The following is an 18,642-nucleotide window of genomic DNA, read 5'->3' as shown; positions in this document are numbered from 1 at the left end:
ACTCCACACTTCCACTGCATGGGACACGGGTTCTATCCCTGGTCAGGGGTTAAGACTCCACGCTTCCACTGCAGGGGGCACGGGTTCGATCCCTGGTCAGGGAACTAAGATCCCACATGCCCTGTGGCTCGGCCAAAAACCAAAAAACAAAAAAAAAAGGCACACCCTTTCAGGGGCTTCACAGCCTTCCCTTTCAAGCTCATCTATGAAACCCCAGTGAAAAACACTGCCAAAGTGTCTTAAGGTGAACCCAAAGTATCAATAGTAGGTAAGGGTAGGTGAGGAAAAGGTAGCATCGTTTTTAGCACCTACCTGTGTGTGCTAGGCAATGGGAATACACTGCACAGAGGAAGGCAATCCCTGCCCTAGAGGAACTCTTGATGGTTGAAATGTAGACACTTAGTCACAGTTAAAGATTGCGCTCTTATCAGTGCCAAACGTCTGCTAACCTGTCAAGTATCACACTTAGCTTTGTTGTTACTAGTTCATAGTTTATCTGGCAACATGAAGATCTTGCTGCCAAAATGATTCCACACCTGGGATTATAATCATTGTGCTTATTGTTCTCTTCCTTTCTCCCTCCTCCTCCTCTCTTTCCCCCTCCATCTTTCTCTTCCACTCTCCACCTCACTTTTCCTTTCTCCTCTTCCCCTTTCCTTCTTGTTCTCTCTCTTCTGTCTCTTCCGTCCATCCTCCCTCCTTCTCTGCCTTGCCTCTCTCTCCCTTTCTTCCTCTCTTCCTTAAGCTCTCTCTCCTTTCTCCCCATTTCATCTTCTCAGTGTTCCCATCTAGGTGAGTAGTTCATGTGTGGGAAAAACTCTGTATTCGGTCAGCATGGATTAGAATTATCAACCCCTTCTTTTATAATACCATCAGGAAATACCTGCTGAAGTGTATAGATATAAACATCATACAAATTAAGTTTAGTTTCCAAGGCTTAGAAGTGCAGGATCTTCCAGGGCCCAATATCACTAAGGGGCCCTTGAAGTTGCTCAGGTTTGCTTACTTTCTCCTGCTTTATTGCAGAGTAAGCACAGAAAGGTGAAAGAATGTAGCTGTGATTATTGCCTCAATTTGCCCCTTTCCTTTCCCTTCTATCTCCTACATGGAGAGAGTCTCTTAGTGATGACCCACTGGTGTTGGCCATCATGGCAGGCCCACCATCGATGGTGGAATGAAGGCTTCAGTCCCACCTAGGATGAAATCCCCCATCCTGCTTCCCAGAGAGGTTCCCATCAAGGCTGAGCTCAGGAACCCACAATGAGTGCCATAGAGCCACTCTAAATGAGCCTCAGTGATAAAATGTTTATATTGATTGCTCAACAGGAATATATTTTTCTTCCTTCTGAGTTGGGAATGGGTGGGCCACTCACTAGCTGTTCTATCTCAGTGCGAACTTTTTCCAAATCGGCTCAGTGCGTGATGAGGCTGAGCTTCGTGGCATGTCTGAATTTCGCCCTGTGGGCTGTGATTAATAGTCATTCAACCAGTGGCCCTGCTAACTGATTTCTCCCATCCTTTCACAGAACCATGATGGCAGTATTGACTTCCGAGAGTATGTAATTGGCCTGGCTGTCCTGTGTAACCCTGCCAACACAGAGGAGATCATCCAGGTGGCATTTAAGGTACTGTCAGCCCCACTGAAATCATCTTGGTCTGTCTCGTAAACAAGTGTTGACTCTAAGTGTATTATCTGAAAATCAGTGCATCTATTACGAGTGTTTATAGATCTGCTGTGACATGTACACGAGGGCAATGTGATTAAGACAATCACTACCGAGAATAAAGAAAAGGCAAGCATCCATTTAAGCAAAAAGAAAGTCTTTGGAAGCAGCCTAGTTAACAGCATTAAAATTGAAGAGCAGGTGATTTCATAAATTAGTTTAAAAATTATTTCTTTTCAGCCTCCCCATTTTGGAGCCCCAAAGTGAGGTTTATAAATAAACACCACCTGTCTATAGTCATCCCAATTCACCAGGCAGAAAGTTCTGATCCATCCTTATTTTCTCACTCTGTATGTCAGAGATATTTTAGGCGATCTTTTCCCGATGGAGTTTATTTTGTTGTGGTGGTGTCAGGTGAATACCATCATAAATGTCTCAAGTTTCCACCCTCTGTGTTTTCCTGTATATCACATATATTGTCACAGCAGTATGGGGGGTTGAGGGGCAGATGAATAAAATCCATGTCCCCCATCCCTAGCAGAACTTAATGGAGGTTTGAATTATGAGAACTCAGATTCCATTTTATCACTTACATATGCAAAAAGGAGAGGGAAGAATACATTCCCAAAGTGTGTTTTGGTTCTTTGGAGATGAAAGGTGCTTTATCTAATTAGTATTTGAATGGGATGTTCCCTTCCATATTCTAATCTTACATGATCTGCTCTGAAGAAAACAAAAACTTGATCTCACTTACCAAGCTGTGTATGTGGAATCTTATCGTACAGCTCTTTGAGTCTCTGCTTCATCCACCATAACAGCTGAGGACCTTCCGCATGCCTCTTTCCTACTCTTATTTCTTCCTGATTTTCTCTGAGAAGAATATCCCACTGTGTCCTCAACAAGTGTTTTCCCCTCTATCATCTAGAAAGACTCTCTTCCTCCCAGAGTCCTTTCTTACGTCTTGGAGGCCACCTGGGATAGCCTCACGAATTTCCATGTGTTCTATCCTTGACAGAGGCGTCCCCAGGTTGACTTTTTATTTCAGATTGGTTTCAACTGAGTTAACCGCTAGGTCTATAAAGAACCTGAGAGGTTGATGCTTAGCAGATGGTCTCAAGGCAAGGGCCAGAACTCTTTCCAAGCTGAAAACATTTACAGACTTATTCATCATAAAACCTAAAATTATACGCATAGCTAACTTATTCCCACCCAGACATTTCTGTTTCTGTTCTGGGATTGTCTGTGTGATTACAAGGTCAGCTGGGCAAGTGGTCACTTTGGGTTTACCAATGAAAGACCTGATAGAAAATTTGGCCCTTAATCATAGTAATTATTGTCTTTAAAGAAGTCCTGAGATTTTTCTCTAGCCTAGACCTTGGTTTTGAGGGGGGACAGGGAGAGGAAAGAAGGACCTAAAACTATAATTAGCTCTTTTTTCAGTAAAGCAAGTGTCATGTTTTACTTTGGTTATTTTTTTAACCTTCTCAGGCGTGTATGATGTTTTGGGTTTTTTGTTTTGTTTTGTTTAAGTGTCTATTTGCCTATTTTATTTTATTTATTTATTTTATTTATTTATTTTTTGGCTGTGTTGGGTCTTCGTTGCTGTGTGCAGGCTTTCTCTAGTTGCATCAAGCAGGGGCTACTCTTCGTTACGGCGCACGGGCTTCTCACTGCGGTGGCTTCTCTTGTTGCGGAGCACGGCTCTAGGCATGTGGGCTTCAGTAGTTGTGGCTCGCAGGCTCAGTAGTTGTGGCTCGCGGGCTCTAGAGCACAGGCTCAGTAGTTGTGGCTCACGGGCTTAGTTGCTCCATGGCATGTGGGATCTTCCTGGACCAGGGATCGAACCAGTGACCCCTGCATTGGCAGGTGGATTCTTAACCACTGTGCCACCAGGGAAGTCCCTGTATGATGTTTTTGAAAATTATTTTGGCATGCTTCTATTTTTCATTTAGTAGTATCATTTTGTATATATACAGAATGCATTCACACCCTTTTATTTGGATAACACTTCACAGTTAACTTCCCATCTTTGATCATATTTCATCATCACGGTGACCTTTAGCGGTAGAATATTAGTCAGCATTCTTCAGTTGTAAGCAGTAGGCATAGACTCTGGCGGAGGAATCAGTTGTGAGGACAGCAAGCAGGCTCCAGGGAAGACTCCAAAGCAGGCAGCTCCAGAGGTCCCAGCTGCGGGAGCTGCTCTACATCTCCCTTGGGCACTGCCGTTAGAGTGAGCAAACTCCAACGCTGTTCATCATTCAAATTCCAGGCAGAGTCCAAACGGTCTTGGACCATGTGCTTGCTAGGAAAGACAGGATGTTTTGATGCAGAGTGCCACAGCATTCCGTGCACTGGGGAGATATCGCTCCCCCATTCTCCAAGGAAAGTGGGGTGTTAAACCTTCTACCAGAGCCCAGAGCATGAGATTTACCTTAGATCTGGGAACTCTGTAGTAGGGAGGCTATTGGGAGCGATGAGGAATTGAGAGAAATGGAGGGGTTTTTGTGGGGTAGTTGTGACAAAGGACAAATGGAGAGGAAGTAAAAGTCCCCAGGATGGACGTGTGAAGGAAACTTATACAGAAGGAAGAGCCATCAAAGCACCAGATTTAGATGATTGGATAAGTTGGTGAGAATTCTTTAGGAATGGAAGACTTTTTTAGAAAAATTAGAGTTTGTGAGAAGGTGGGGGGAGGTTGTGACTGAATCCTGGCAGTTAATGTCTGAAGTCCAAGGCCCATAAAGAGCCCCGGGGCTACTGTTGTGAAAACAAATGCTAGCTAATTCACTTTGCACTTTCCAGCTATCTTATCGTCCATTTAGGGGCTGAGTAGTAGAAAATGGACTAAGAGTCCTGTGCCTTCTTATCTGGGGGCAGCAAATCACAAGTTCGAATTATATTTTTCTCTTCCCACCCTAGTGGACAATTAAAACGCTATTCAGTATTTGCTTATTGTTCTTTTCATGATTATCACACCTTATCCAATGCCTGTTTTTGATCGTGTATTTGGTCAGAAGTGGATACCCTAACAGCAGGAACTGTAGATCTCTGCCTGCATTTGGGCGACAGCTTGACCATTTACAAGCTGTGTGACCTTGGGAAAGTTACCTGGCTTCCTTGTTCCTCAGCTTTCTCATCTGTGAGATAGGGCTAATAACAACACCTCCCTTACATAAGACTATTATTAGGGTTAAATGAGTGTGTAAAGTGATTTGAACATGTTGGTTCAGTGCCTGCAAAGAGTCCGTGTTGATATCATGAAAAAATGTTAATACACTGGAGAGGATTATGAATATGGCATATTAATTATCTATCAGTTACCCCTGCTTTGCTGCTTGACTTTCAGTCTATCCCACCCTTTTCCCTCTGCCTATAAACATATTCAGTCTCTCCCTTCCTGAAGGCAGCCTCCTTTTGTACGTGGCTATTACCCCATTTATCTCCTGTGCTTTATTCCATAATTTCTTAAAAGAAGAACCATGCCTGTTGCCTCCATGCCTCACCTCTCTAGTCATTGCTTGATTCCCGTTACCATCCGTCGCCAGGATCTCCTAATTGCCAAATCCAGCAAACCTTCTTGCTTCTTGCTTGGCCTTCCTATGCCATTTTACTCTGTTGGCCATTACCACAGTCAGAGTTTCTTCCTCTTTCCTGAAAACCTTCCCTAGCTTCCAAGATGCATGCTCTTTCTTTCTGCTTCTCCATCTCTCTGGCTGCTGCTTCTGAGTTCTTTTGACCGGTTCCTCTTCCCTGAACACACCTCAACTCTTGCTGTTCCCAGGGCTCTGCCTTACTTTGTGCATTTTCCACAGAGAAGCTCAAACACACTCACTTCAATCCTTACCTGAATTCATATCTCAAGCGTCATCATTCTCCTGAGCTGATGTGCTGAATCTTACTTCCTCCTGGCACTTCTGACTCAAATTTAAGCTCTCCAGGTCTAACCCTTGATCTCATTGGGAACCTGTTTTCCCACGCTTGGTAACGTAACCCACTTTCACCCACTTGCCCAAGCTAGAATCCCTCAGCCGTCTTTAGCTCCTTCTTTTCCATCACTACAGACCTCTAATTGATATGTAAGTCCTGTCTTTGCTTCCTTATAAATTCTGTCTCTTCCTGCCCTTCCTGCTTCTCCACCCCAGACTCTTAATTGTTTTTCCTGCCTCTAGTCTTTTCAACTTTCTGCCCTCTCTCCATCCTCCACACTTTGCCTCAGAGAGCTCCCTCAGTTCACAGGCAGTCACCCCACAGCCCTTCCCATCATAATCCTGCAGGGGTAGATGAGGCCTTGTATGTCCATCATGATCTGATCCTTGCTTGTCTTTCTCTCTCCTGACTTGAGCCCCAGGCAATTGCCTGCCAGTCCTTGTATGTTCTGGGAATATCTCTTCATGTTTTAAGACCCAACTCAAATGTCATAAAGCCTTCCCTGATCTCTCCAGGTAGGATTCATCTTGTTCTACACAGGACTCCCACGTGCTTTTGTACTTACTATGGTTATAGCGCCTATTTTTTCCATGTGCTTTTGTACTTACTATGGTTATAGCGCCTATTTTTTCCATGTGCTTTTGTACTTACTATGGTTGTAGCCCCTATTTTTTTTAAAGATTTATTTATTATTTTATTTATTTATTTTATTTATTTTTGGCTGCAGCACACAAAATCTTTTGTTGCAGCGCACGGGCTTCTCTCTACTTGTGGCGCACAGGCTCCAGGGTGCATGGGCTCTGTAGTTTGTGGCATGGGGTCTCTCTAGTTGAGGCACGAGAGCTCAGTAGTTGTGGCGCATGGGCCTAGTTGCCCTGCGGCATGTGGGATCCCAGTTCCCTGACCAGGTATCAAACCCGCAACCCCTGAATTGTAAGGCAGATTCTTTACCACTGGACCACCAGGGAAGTCCCTGTAGCCCCTATTTTAATCCTGTCTCTTTCTACCACTAAACTATAAGTATTGTGAAGGCATCAGATACCATACTTATGGACATATATCCCTAGCCCTCGGCACAATGAATGTCTGAATTACTAAAGAGTTTATTTTTTAAGATTATTCCATACCACCATTGCTCTGGAGGAGCTCATTCTTAGACTTTATTTTCTTTTTCCTTCAGCTCTTTGATGTTGATGAGGATGGCTTCATAACAGAGGAAGAGTTCGCCACCATTCTGCAGGCTTCCCTTGGAGTGCCTGACCTTGATGTTTCTGGTCTCTTCAAGGAAATAGCCCAGGGGGATTCTGTTTCGTATGGTGAGTAGGCAGTTTGGCTCCTGATTCGGTGTACTGTACAGTGTACAGCGTACATCCAGACTATGACTGACCCTCATACAAGAGTGTTGTTTCCCCCCACTAATATGTTAACAATAGAATTAATAGTAACAATGATGATGATACTAATAATAGTAGTAGTGGTGTAATGGTAGAAGCTAATTATTGAGGACTTACCATATGCTAAGCACTCTTCACACATTTTATATATATTAATTCATTTATTCTTTATAGCAAGCCTATTCGATCAGTACTCTTCATTATTCTTATGTTACTGAGATGCAAAGCATTTAAGTGACTTACCTAAGATCATCTCCTAGAGAATGTCAGAGTTGGAGCCACGGTAGAGGGATATGGACTGAGGGACCCACAGTAATAACAGTAGCTAAACCATCTATTAATGTTTCCTGTTAGTGGCTTAGATGAGCTTTCACGTTCATTATCTCACATCATGTTGATGGCACCCCTGTGAGGTAGGGACTATCGTGGAGGAAGACCTTGTGGCCAATGGCAGGTCCGTCCACCAGTGACCAGCCTTTCTCCTGATGGCTCGAGTCCACACATGAAGACAAGTCCCCTAAGGGCTGAAGGGATGGTTCATCAGTTTCACAGTGTCCTTGGGAAACACACCTCAGTGGAGAGGCCCCTGCCTTAGCTTTGATGTGATCGTAGATGTCAGCGTGGCTTATCTTCCCCAGTCTTCTCTCATGGGCCAGAGGGGGATTCCTCTTGAATGCCTTTTTCCTTCTGGTGTTCAAAGAGTTTCAACCTGATAACTTTCATGGGATGGGGGAATTAGTTCACAGACTTCTCTTACTCTTCTGTTTTTAATTACTGTCATTTTGGCTGTCCTTATTCTATTTTAGGTAATTAAGTGCCTAGGGCACTTACTCTATTAAGTTCATTAAAAAAAAAAAGAAAGGATAAAATGGGAAGTATATACTGATATAAAACTTAAGAGTCATAAACCCCATGCGTACTAATTCTCTGACCATTTTCATTGCATAGTTAATACTCTGTATTACTCCAAACTACAAATTTTGAAAAACTATTTGGAATAACTATTTCAATGGAAGCTAATACTAAGAATTATTTGTAGGTAGTCATATTTTTACCTGTCAGTTTTAATATGTTTTTAGGGAAATCTACTCTGTTTTTTGGAGTTCAACCTTTTTCTTTTTAGAATACACAGAATATCTCCCTTTCCCCAATATTATGCAAGCCCACTTTTTTTTGCAGGAATGTTTGAGGTATTTAAGTATGATTTTATGAAAGAATAGGTATAGAAATGTATCATGTATGTTTACATTTACATTATTTAAATGTTATTGTTTAAATTGTTTTCATTCTTGGTTTTCCTTTAGCCAAATTAATGCCCAAATTCCACTTATTGCCAGCTCTCAGCACTTCTAGAAATGAGTTACTCTTTAATGCCACTAGCATCCCCGAAGAGGATAGAGAGCCTTGATCTTTTGACCAGAGCACAAGTCTTAAAATTAAAGCTCGTGGTTTCAGTAGATCAACACTCCTGCCCACGTATCTTAGAAGTCACTTACGTCCTCTGTGTCTCCGTCATTGAAATAGACTCATGCAGATAAATCTTTATTTTGGATGTTAAGAAAGAACAATTAATAGCTTGCCTAATTTGGAAATATAAAGTGCTCTGTTAATGCAAAATAATGTTGTAATTGCAAAGAATGATCTGGGCTCTATCTGGTGACTTCCTCATCACTAAGACCTGTTTTTATCTTAAAGAGTTGCTAGATAGTCTAATGTGCCGTGAAGTAGACAATTGGTTATCGGAGGATTTTTTTTTTTTTTTTTTAGTGAATGGATAGAAATAGGATATTGGGTTAAAAGCCTTTTATTATAGAGTCAAATAGCAAGCTGATTCGAAGACCAGGCTCGCTTTGCTATATAAGCTCAATAAAGTTTTCTCCATCCAAACAGAAGAGGAGAGAGAAATGTCAAACTTGAGGGTAACATCATATTTCAGAAACTCCAGGTTACCGGAGGCTTGGGGTTCAAATTCTTATGGTTAATTTTGTAAGCCTGCTATACTCTACCTCACTTCCTAAATCTCAAACATCTGAGATAAAAGGAGGCCTACTACTCAGGGGTCTTGTGATATGATTAGTGAATATTGTACACTCTACTCGCCCTTACTGGTCATAAGTCAGGGCTCAGCTTTTCAAGATGGTTTATTTCTTTACCAGAGTTAAAGGTTAAAATAGTTTTAAAAGCCAGTAATAGAGAGTCCTGGGTAATAAATTTTGTTAACATTTTTTATTACAAAAAAATAATAAAATTACATAAAACAATAAAACATAATCATAGAGCACAACAAAGTTTTACAAATGAACACTTGTGTAACTACCACTCAGGTCAAGGAATAGAGCTTTTCAATAACTCTAGAAGCCTCCATGTGCCTATTCCCAAATAGAACCCCTTCCTCGGTCTTAAAGGAGGGAACTGCTGACCTGACTTAAAAAGGAATCTCTGCCTGCTTTGTTTTAGCATTTCACCACAAAAGTACACATCTTTAAATATATTATAGTTTTGCCTAAGTTTTTGAACTTTACATAATGGTCTCATACAACATGTGTTCTTTTGCATCTGGCTTTTTTCATTCAACATTATGGTTTTAAGATTCATCCACATTGTTACAACACAACTATTCATTCATCTTCATTGCTGTGTAGCACTTTGTTCCACGAATATGCCATGATTTACTTAGCCATTCCAACTGTTGACAAACATTTGAATTGTTTCCATTTTTTACCTATTATGAATAATGTTGCTGTGAACATTCTCATACATGTCTCCCAGAACACAATATGCACAAATTCTCTCGCTTATATACCCTGGAATAAAGTATGCATGTCTGCAACTTGACTAGATAATGGAAAAAACTATCTCCCAAAGTGGTTGTATAATTTATAGGGGTTGGGTAATAGACTTTTGCAATCATTGTATTATTAAGATCATATGTTAATCTGCATCATGCCAAAAGAAGATTCACCTCAATTTATTGGATTTTGTTTTTTCTCCTCTTTTAGAGGAATTTAAAAGTTTTGCCCTAAAGCATCCAGAATATGCTAAGATATTTACAACCTACTTAGACCTCCAGACGTGCCATGTGTTTTCATTACCAAAAGAAGTCCAAGCAACTCCCTCAGTCGTAAGTAATAAAGTCAGCCCTGAAAGTCATGAAGAGAGTACCTCAGACAAAAAGGACGACTGAAAGCAAACATTCCTAATAAGGAAAATGCAGTGGCTTTTACTTGAAATTTCAAAGGCGTTTATTGATAGTATTTTATTTGTGATTGAGTAATGATGTTTAAAATAGAAAGCTTTTTTATAAAAAAAGATAGATTTTCTTACTGAAATGCTTCTATTCACATGTGTTTATCAAGTAATATTCATTTTCTTTTACATTATATTTTGCTATACTGATAGGCTTATTGGTGATAAAGATGTTTTTATGGATTTTCCAGGTTAATTTGCATATCCAAATGAATGAAATGGTCTCCCTTATTTACTGATGAGCATTAATCAATGCTGCAAAAAGTTTTAGAAGTATAAATAATTTTTCATCTACTTTCCTCTAAAGAAATAAGGTTAGCTTTAATCCCTTCCCATTCTAGAAATAAGAATGAAGAGTCTGAGGAACGTTGCAGAATTTTATACCTTTAACTTCACAGATTCATTTTTTCCATTTGCATTTCAGTTTCTTGGATCACTGAACATGGGGGGATTGGAAGGGAGAGCTCCGCTAATTAGATGAGACTTCTTAAAAACTCATATTCTCTTGACCATGCATCCCTATTGTAGATTTCCTTAACCACCTGCTAAGGAGATCATAACCTTTTGCATGATCTACAGATTTAGAACTTTGTTTTAAAGACAACAGCTATGGCCAAAGGCTATGTGGGAATTGCCTTATTGAAGGTAACATTAATTGCCTAATGAGAAAAATTGTTTGCCACAGAGTTTAGTTTAATTTGAGTTGGGTAGTTTAGAATGTAGCCCTTGCCCAGTAAATGAATCAGATTTACTTTATTTATATATTATTAGAATTAATATATTTTATCATCTAAGTGGGAGTTTTATTGTGTCCTCTCAAATTTTAGAGCTTGCCTGAAATATCTACAGGGAAAATACGAAAGGTTCCAAAGTATCACCAAAAGCTAAGGAATCCAAAAACCTACTTTATTAATGCAAGACCACAATTTAACCCCCAGGCAGGAATTTAACAGTGATATTTTTTTCCTTTAGGTTAAGCAATAATTTCCCTCAAGTGCCATTTTATCATATGTCACGCATGCTTACTAAAAAGTTTCATCCTTAAGTATGAAGGATGAAACAGTATGATTGTTTGCTTTTTACATATCTTAAGCTATTTAGACAAAGCATTGAATAAGCTGAAAACAATTTCTTAAGTAATTAGGAAAGTACATCTTTATAATATTGGTTCTCATATGCAATTGAATGTATGTATTACTCAGGTACCATGATTTTTATCATAGAAAACCCACATATTAATCCCATTTATCATGAAAAAGTAACATTTTAAATTACAAGCTTTCTGTGAGCCTCTTGAAAGTGATCCCATTGTTTTCCTGTTTTAAAGTAATATTTTATGTTCTTTAATTCCACTTATGCCAATGTAATATTCCTATTTTATTATGTTACTGAACAAACTTGCTACATAAAATTCTTGGCAATTAAAAATTCTGGTTTTGCCATTTTGTCTCAAATGTAATATACCTTTTTTAATATCGTGGTTTGAACGTAAGTTTGTATATTTATGAATGTGATTAATCATTTTTGTTTGCATTTAAGCCTTATGAAATGTCAGACATAATTTTACTCTAATGTGAAAGACTCAAATTTTAACCAAAGCAGCAATAGTTATTATTCCTAAAGAAGTTGACTTTTGACTGGTAGGGTGTATGTAATAACACAAGTCATGACCGTCAGTACTACTACCAACTAGGCCTCTACTTTTATGCCATCTAAACAAAGATTTCCTTCAAAGAGTTTTTTCTCCTCTTAGAATTTAAAGTAAGAAATTAAATTTAACTAAGTCAGTTAAATGCACTGTGGTTTTATATAATAGTTTGAAAAAACGAGGTTACTCTTTGAAATGAGAAATACTAGATCCTAAGACCTATACACCATAAAAATTTCCATCAGAACAGTTCTATTGAAGGATAACGACATACTGAATGCTTATAGAACAAGTTGCTTGCATTATGCATATTTAATTCTCCTTTGCCAATGCTTTTAGAGTGTTGGAAGGCTGAGTGTGATCGCTAGTAGTGCTACCTCTAATGGATATTTAAAAGAGCCCCTTTTAGAAGACACATGGTCTGCTGTCTGCATGAGGCACAGCAGTACAGATATCTGGCTCCCAGACTCAGGAGCTCTCCCTTTCAGACTGTTACAGATGCAAGGTGGATAGCTGATGGCAGTTAATTGATACACCATTGACTGTATTGGAACAAGTGGGCTCTCGACCACAAAGGTCCTTGTGGAATTCTTATAAAGGAATCCCTAAAGAGGATTAAAAGACACTAGTAAGAAACCATTCACTAGGAAAGCATACATATTTATAATTCTTTTTTTCTTTTCTATTCACTTGAATGGACTTTTCCATTTTTGGTAAATTGTTATACCAGAGTATTCCATCGATGCCATGCTGTGAGTTGATAGAGGCAAAGGCCCTCACAAAGTTCTTGACATATATCCAACATACATATCACATATACATATCATAAACAATGTAGAGGGTGTTTATATACTGCTTTTTCACTTGCCATATAACATTTTCCAGTATCATTAAAATTACCTGGAAATGTAAATTTTTTAAAGTATACCTAATATTCCTTCAGATAGCTATAACATAATATATGTGATCATTCTTCAAATATTGAAACTGTGAGTTTGATTTTCATTTTGGGACTGTTAAAAATAACCAACTCCATACTCCATAATAGTTTATAATTATGAATAGTTTGCTAAGGGGCTTATTTATACTTACTGAATTCCAAAATGAAAAGTTTTTTGGCTAAAGATTTTATAATTATTAACTTTATTTTAAACTAATTTTATTACAGGAAAAAATTGAAATTATTATTTTTGATTCTATAGTTTTAACCTCATGTAGTAGTTAACAGGTTCATGTCTTTTAAAGGTAAGTAGACTTCATCTTTTTGAAGGTATTTTCCCCTTTGTAAAAGTAACAGACTTACTAATTATTACAATAAGTAATAATAATAATACTACCAATCTGGCATCCTTACTATGTATCAGGCATTGTGCTAAGTGATTTACAGACATCAACACATTTAAACACTCAATGAAGCATAGGTATTGTTGTCCCTAGTTTTACTAAACAAAATTTAGAACTCTCCCTAAGTTACTCATTAAGTGGCGGAGCTTGCAATTAAACCTAATTTTGTCTGATTCCAAAGGCCATGCTTCTAATCACTTATATAAAGCAGCAAAGCTGCCTGATTTATAAAATTTATAGATTGAGCATCTGCCCGTGTATTTTTCTACTTGTGGGAAATTTTGATTTAGTTCTTTTTTTTTTTTTTTTTTTTTATTTATCTTTTGGCTGCGTTGGGTCTTCGTTGCTGCGCGCAGGCTTTCTCTAGTTGTGACGAGTGGGGGCTACTCTTCGTTGTGATGCGCAGGCTTCTCATTGCGGTAGCTTCTCTTGTTGAGGTGCACGGGCTCTAGGCACACGGGTCTCAGTAGTTGTGGCACGGGGGCTCAGTAGTTGTGGCTCACGGGCTCTAGAGCACAGGCTCAGTAGTTGTGGCGCACGGTTGCTCCACGGCATGTGGGATCTTCCTGGACTGGGGATCGAACCCGTGTCCCCTGCATTGGCAGGCGGATTCTTAACCACCGTGCCACCAGGGGAGTCCTTGACTTAGTTCTTAAAGAGAGACAGAGGTAGTTCAGAATGGTTCCAAGCAGTGGCTGAGATGGGGAAAAAGATTGGCCAACCCCAGCCTAGAAAAGGGAACCCTCCTGACCCTCTTCATTGTGGCCCAGGATAAGTCAGCTGAAAACCCTGAAACTTTCCTGTAGGAATAGTCCAAGTTACTGTAAACCAAAGGTGAGGTGAATGCCAGGGTACTACAGTAACCTTTTTCCTTTGTGGGTAGTGGTGGAGCATGAATTCTCTACTTCTCATGGGTCCCTCTGCTGCAGTAGCCTTTTCCGTCACATCTCTGCATAAATTCCATCTCAGAATAAAGTATATGATCAATAAAGGAGAGTCTGAGGGACCGAGGACAAAGCCAGAATTCCAATATTTAGGACCTTCGTTCTAACTGTTGCGAAGCATTCCCTTTGCTGGTCTCCCTGCTTATATTTTTTGCCCTCCTATATATCCTCTTGCCATACAGAAAGCACAAGTATTGTTTGAAAGCATAAACCAGATATCACTTCTCCAGTTAAATGTTTTCAAGGGCTACCCTTTGCACTTTGGATAAAATCTCAAGTATTCAACATGACCTACAAGGCCCTGCCTGGTCTGTCCCCTACCATAGTCTAGATCTCCACCAACTCCAATCTCCTCCCTCACTAAACTCCCACCACCCCATCTTTCTTTTCCTCCAACTGATGAAAGTCCCTTCCAGCCTCATGGTCTCTGTACTGCTGTTCCCTCTAGCTGGAGTGCTCTTTCCCAAAGATTTTCACCTTGTTTTCTCTTCTTCCTTCAGACTTAAAAAAAAAAAAGAAAAACAGCTTCATCAAGATATGATTCACACACCATACAATTCACCCGTGTGAAGTATACAATTCAGCTTTTTTAGCGTATTATTCACAGAGTTGTGCAACCATCACCTCTCATCTAAATTTTTTATTCTTGACTTCATTCAGATTTTAAATCAAATGTCACACCATCAAATGGGAATCTCCTATCACCTAATCAAAAAGCTCACTCTGTCTCTATGGGCAGTCTCAATCCCATTATCCTTTTTGGTAGTGCACTTAAACTTCTGGGGTTTTTGTTGTTATTGTTATATATATATATATATATAACAAATATATATTTATATATTAAAATATGTTTATATAATGTATTATTCGTGTATTTATTGTCTGTTATTCATTGCACTTAGAGGGTGTACCTGACAGTGAATGCTCAGTATTTGAAGAATGAATAATGATAACATTATCTTTCACTTATTGTGCCTTGTATTGTATTTAGAATAGAGATCATCTTTACAACAAACTTGAAAACCTGGGACTATGATCCCTAAAACTAATATAGAAAATAAGGCTCAGAGAGGTTTTGTCACTTGCTCAGAGTTACATAATTGGTGAGTACCAGGGCTGGAATTCAAACCCAAGGCTGCCTGGCTCTAAGTGAAGGGACTTTTGATTAGGCCAAGGTAACTTGAACCCATAAAGTAAGTAAAAACTTATATGACAAGCTTCAGGTTCCAGAAACGTGGAAACTAGATAATCTGAGAACCCTCTGGCCACAAAACTGTAAGTTACAGTTGACCTGGGGACATTCATCAGTCTTAGTAACAAAAAGGGTTATATTTTGTGGCTATGGGAAACAAAAGACAAGGTTGTTTTTGTTTTTTTTTTTTACAAGGTTTTTATATGATGTGGGGATTTGGAACTGAGATCTCAGGGGAGGAAAAAAAAAAAAAAAGACACTTGAAGGGCTACACCCTCAGTAAAAGAATGAACTGCGAAAATTCATCTTCTGGTAAAGGAAGACTATGAGGAAATTTTTCTGTCGTGGCCTGGGTTCTAGGTTGGGGGAAAAAATCCTCCTCTGATAACTTTTTTAAAACTTTCAATTCTTTTAAATGTTTTGAGACTCATTTTATGGCCCAGCCTATGATATATCTTGGTGAATGTCCCATGTGTACTAGAAAAGAATGTGTATTCTGCAGTTGTTGGGTGTAATGTTTTAGAAACATAAGTTAGATCCAGTTATTTGATAGTGTTGTGTAAGTCCTCTTTATTCTTACTGTTTTTTTTGTCTACTTGTTCTATTAATTATTGAAGAGGGATGTTGAAATCTCCAACTGTAATTGTGGTTTTAGCAACTGTCATTTTGTCTGGAGTTTGCCATTGGTTTATAATCATTTTCAATTGTTACATAGTTTTGATAAAATAACCTTTTTATCATCATGAATATTCCTCTTTAATTCCAGTAATACTTGTTCTGTTAACATATCCACTTCAACCACACCAACTTTCTTAGTGTTTGCATGTTTACCTTTTCCTATCTTTTTACTTTATATTTAATATGCATCTCTTAAATAAGTGTTTTGTGGTCTGTTTGGGTCTTGCTTTTTTATCTTGTCTGACTTTCTTTGATCTTCTTTGATCTTTTTTCCTCCTTTCCTGATTTATTTTGGATTAATCAATATTTTTTGGTAATTTATTATCTTATTTTCTTTTGCCTTCTTAGCTGTACTTATTTATTTTTAGTGGTTGCTCCAGAGCTTACAATATATATCTTTAAATTAATATAGTTTACTTTCAAATAACAGTATACTTTTCACTTATAACATAGGAACCTTACAAATATACTTCCAATTCACTCCATCCCATCATTTGTGCTATTGTAATATATCTTCTATGTGTTTTAAATCCCACAAGACACTTTTATCATTTTTGCTCTGAATAGTCAAGTTAAAAATTTAGAAAAAGAGATCTATTTATCTACATATTTACTGTCCCTGGCACCCTTTATTTCTCTTTGTAATTCCACCTTTCCATCGTTTTTCTTAAGCCTGGAGAGTGTCCTTAAACAATTCCTGTAGTGCAAGTCTCCTGACAATAAATTCTCTCAACTTTCTTTTGTCTAAATATGTCTTTATTTTGCCTTCCTTTTTGAAGAATATTTTTGCTGGATACAGAATTCTAGGTTAACTTTTTTTTTCCTTTCAGTACTTTAAAGATCCCATTGTCTTCTTCCTTTTATTGTCTCTGATGAAAGTTAGAAATATTTCTTTTCATAGCTCTCTTGTATATAATGTATTTTCACCATCAGGCTACTTTTAACATTTTTTCTTTATTACCGTTGAGAAATTTTTGAGAAATTTTGTGATTTGCCTTGGTGTGATTTTCTTCATGCTATCCTCTAGGGGTTTATTGAACTTCTTGGATCTGTAGGTTTAGAGTTCATCATATTGGAAAATTTTTCAGCTATTATATTTTTCAAATAACTTTTCTGCCCCTCACGTTTCTCTTTTCTCTCCTCCAATTACACATATGTTAGACTGCTTGGATTATCCCACAGGTCACTGAGTGGGACCTCAAGTGGTGGGATATTTTTTCAGTCTTTCTCAGTGTGCTTCAGTTTTGGTCATTTCTGTTGCTCTTATTTCAGGTTCACTGATTCTTCTTCATCTAATCTGCACAGTAGATGTTTCATTTCAGATACTGCAACTTTTGCTTCTAGAATTTTCGTTTGGTTCTTTTCTTAGTTTATATTTGGCTAATGAGAAATCCTTATTTGTTTCCCTCATTATGTTCATAGATTTCTTAACCTTCTGGAATATACTTATAATAGTAGTTTTAAAGTCCTTGTTTCCTATTTCATCATCTCTGTCATTCCTGGGTCTATTTATGTTGGCTGATTCTTCTCCTGGTAATAGGTCATATTTTCCTTCTTCACGTGTCTTTATACAAATTATTTTGTACACAAATGTGTACAATTTATTTATGAAAGTAATTTTGTACTATATCCTGTACATTATAGATGCCACTGTATTGAGTGTCTAGATTTGGCTATCATCCTTAACAGAGTTTTGAGTTTTGTTCTGCCAGGTAGTTAATTTACTTGCAGAGTATCACATGAACTTCAACCTAAACCTCACACCCTATACAAAGAATAACTCAAAATGATCACAGATTTAAATGTAAAATGCAAAACTATAAAACTTTCAGAGGAAAACGTGTGAGAAAATCTTTGGGCTCTATGGATAGGCAAAGAGTTTTGAGACTTGACACCAAAAGCATTAAGACTATAAAACGTTTTTCCCAAAGTAGCTGTACCAATTTACATTCCCATCAGCAATAGATAAGAACCCTGAAGGCTCTACATTCTCACTAGCATTTGGTGGAGTCAGTATAGGTTGCATTTTTCAAGGAATTTATTTATTTTACTTAAGTTGTTGAATTTATTACAGTAAATTTGTTCTTAATATTCCTGTGTTATCCTTTTGATGTCTGTACAATCTTAATGATATACTTTCTTATTCTTAACATTAGTAAGTTTTAACCCAGACCGATTTTCCCAGTAGAAAGCTTCACAAGTTGTTGGATGCATTTTTGCCATATAGAAAGATGAAGCATATGTGTCCGATGGAGAAAGTTCAAGTGAGTGATAATTTGGGGAACTCATTTGGGGAGTATTATTATTTGGATAATTATTTGGATAATTTGGGGAGGTGGGGGAAGGAAAGAATCCCTTCCAAAGTGGTTGTTTGAATAGCATTGCTGAATTGTAATCCACTTCTCTATAGTAGAAAAGCCTGAAGTTTCCCCTAAATTTATTTTACACACACACAGAGTTTTCTTCATTGAAAAACATTCATAATATAAACTTGCAAATTTTTCCAGGTTTCTTAGATTCAATCACCTGCTTGTCAGTGTTTTAAACTAGAAGGCGCTCCAAATTAAATTGAGATAATTGAAGCAAAATCTCTGTGCTCGGC

At 38.2% G+C, this 18,642-nt stretch overlaps 1 protein-coding gene across 2 annotated transcripts in view; it reads left to right on the top strand.

Moving 5' to 3' along the window:
- The window catches only part of LPCAT2 (lysophosphatidylcholine acyltransferase 2), a 63,962-nt gene extending 52,346 nt beyond the window's left edge, over positions 1–11,616 (top strand). Inside the window, exons 12-14 of one of the 2 annotated variants that reach the window (XM_068528343.1) lie at positions 1,527–1,625; positions 6,775–6,910; positions 9,988–11,616. In XM_068528343.1, the coding sequence (XP_068384444.1) occupies positions 1,527–1,625; positions 6,775–6,910; positions 9,988–10,172 (420 nt within the window). In that variant the 3' untranslated portion in view covers positions 10,173–11,616. The remainder of the gene's footprint in view (positions 1–1,526; positions 1,626–6,774; positions 6,911–9,987) is intronic. The other variant, XM_068528344.1, reaches the window with a different exon arrangement.
- Positions 11,617–18,642: the final 7,026 nt, after the last annotated feature.

The sequence above is a fragment of the Eschrichtius robustus genome, chromosome 19, assembly GCF_028021215.1.
Source record: "Eschrichtius robustus isolate mEscRob2 chromosome 19, mEscRob2.pri, whole genome shotgun sequence".
NCBI classification, from domain to species: domain Eukaryota; kingdom Metazoa; phylum Chordata; class Mammalia; order Artiodactyla; family Eschrichtiidae; genus Eschrichtius; species Eschrichtius robustus.
The sequence above is the reverse complement of the archived record's forward strand: the minus strand, read 5'-3'. Positions and strand labels throughout refer to the sequence as shown.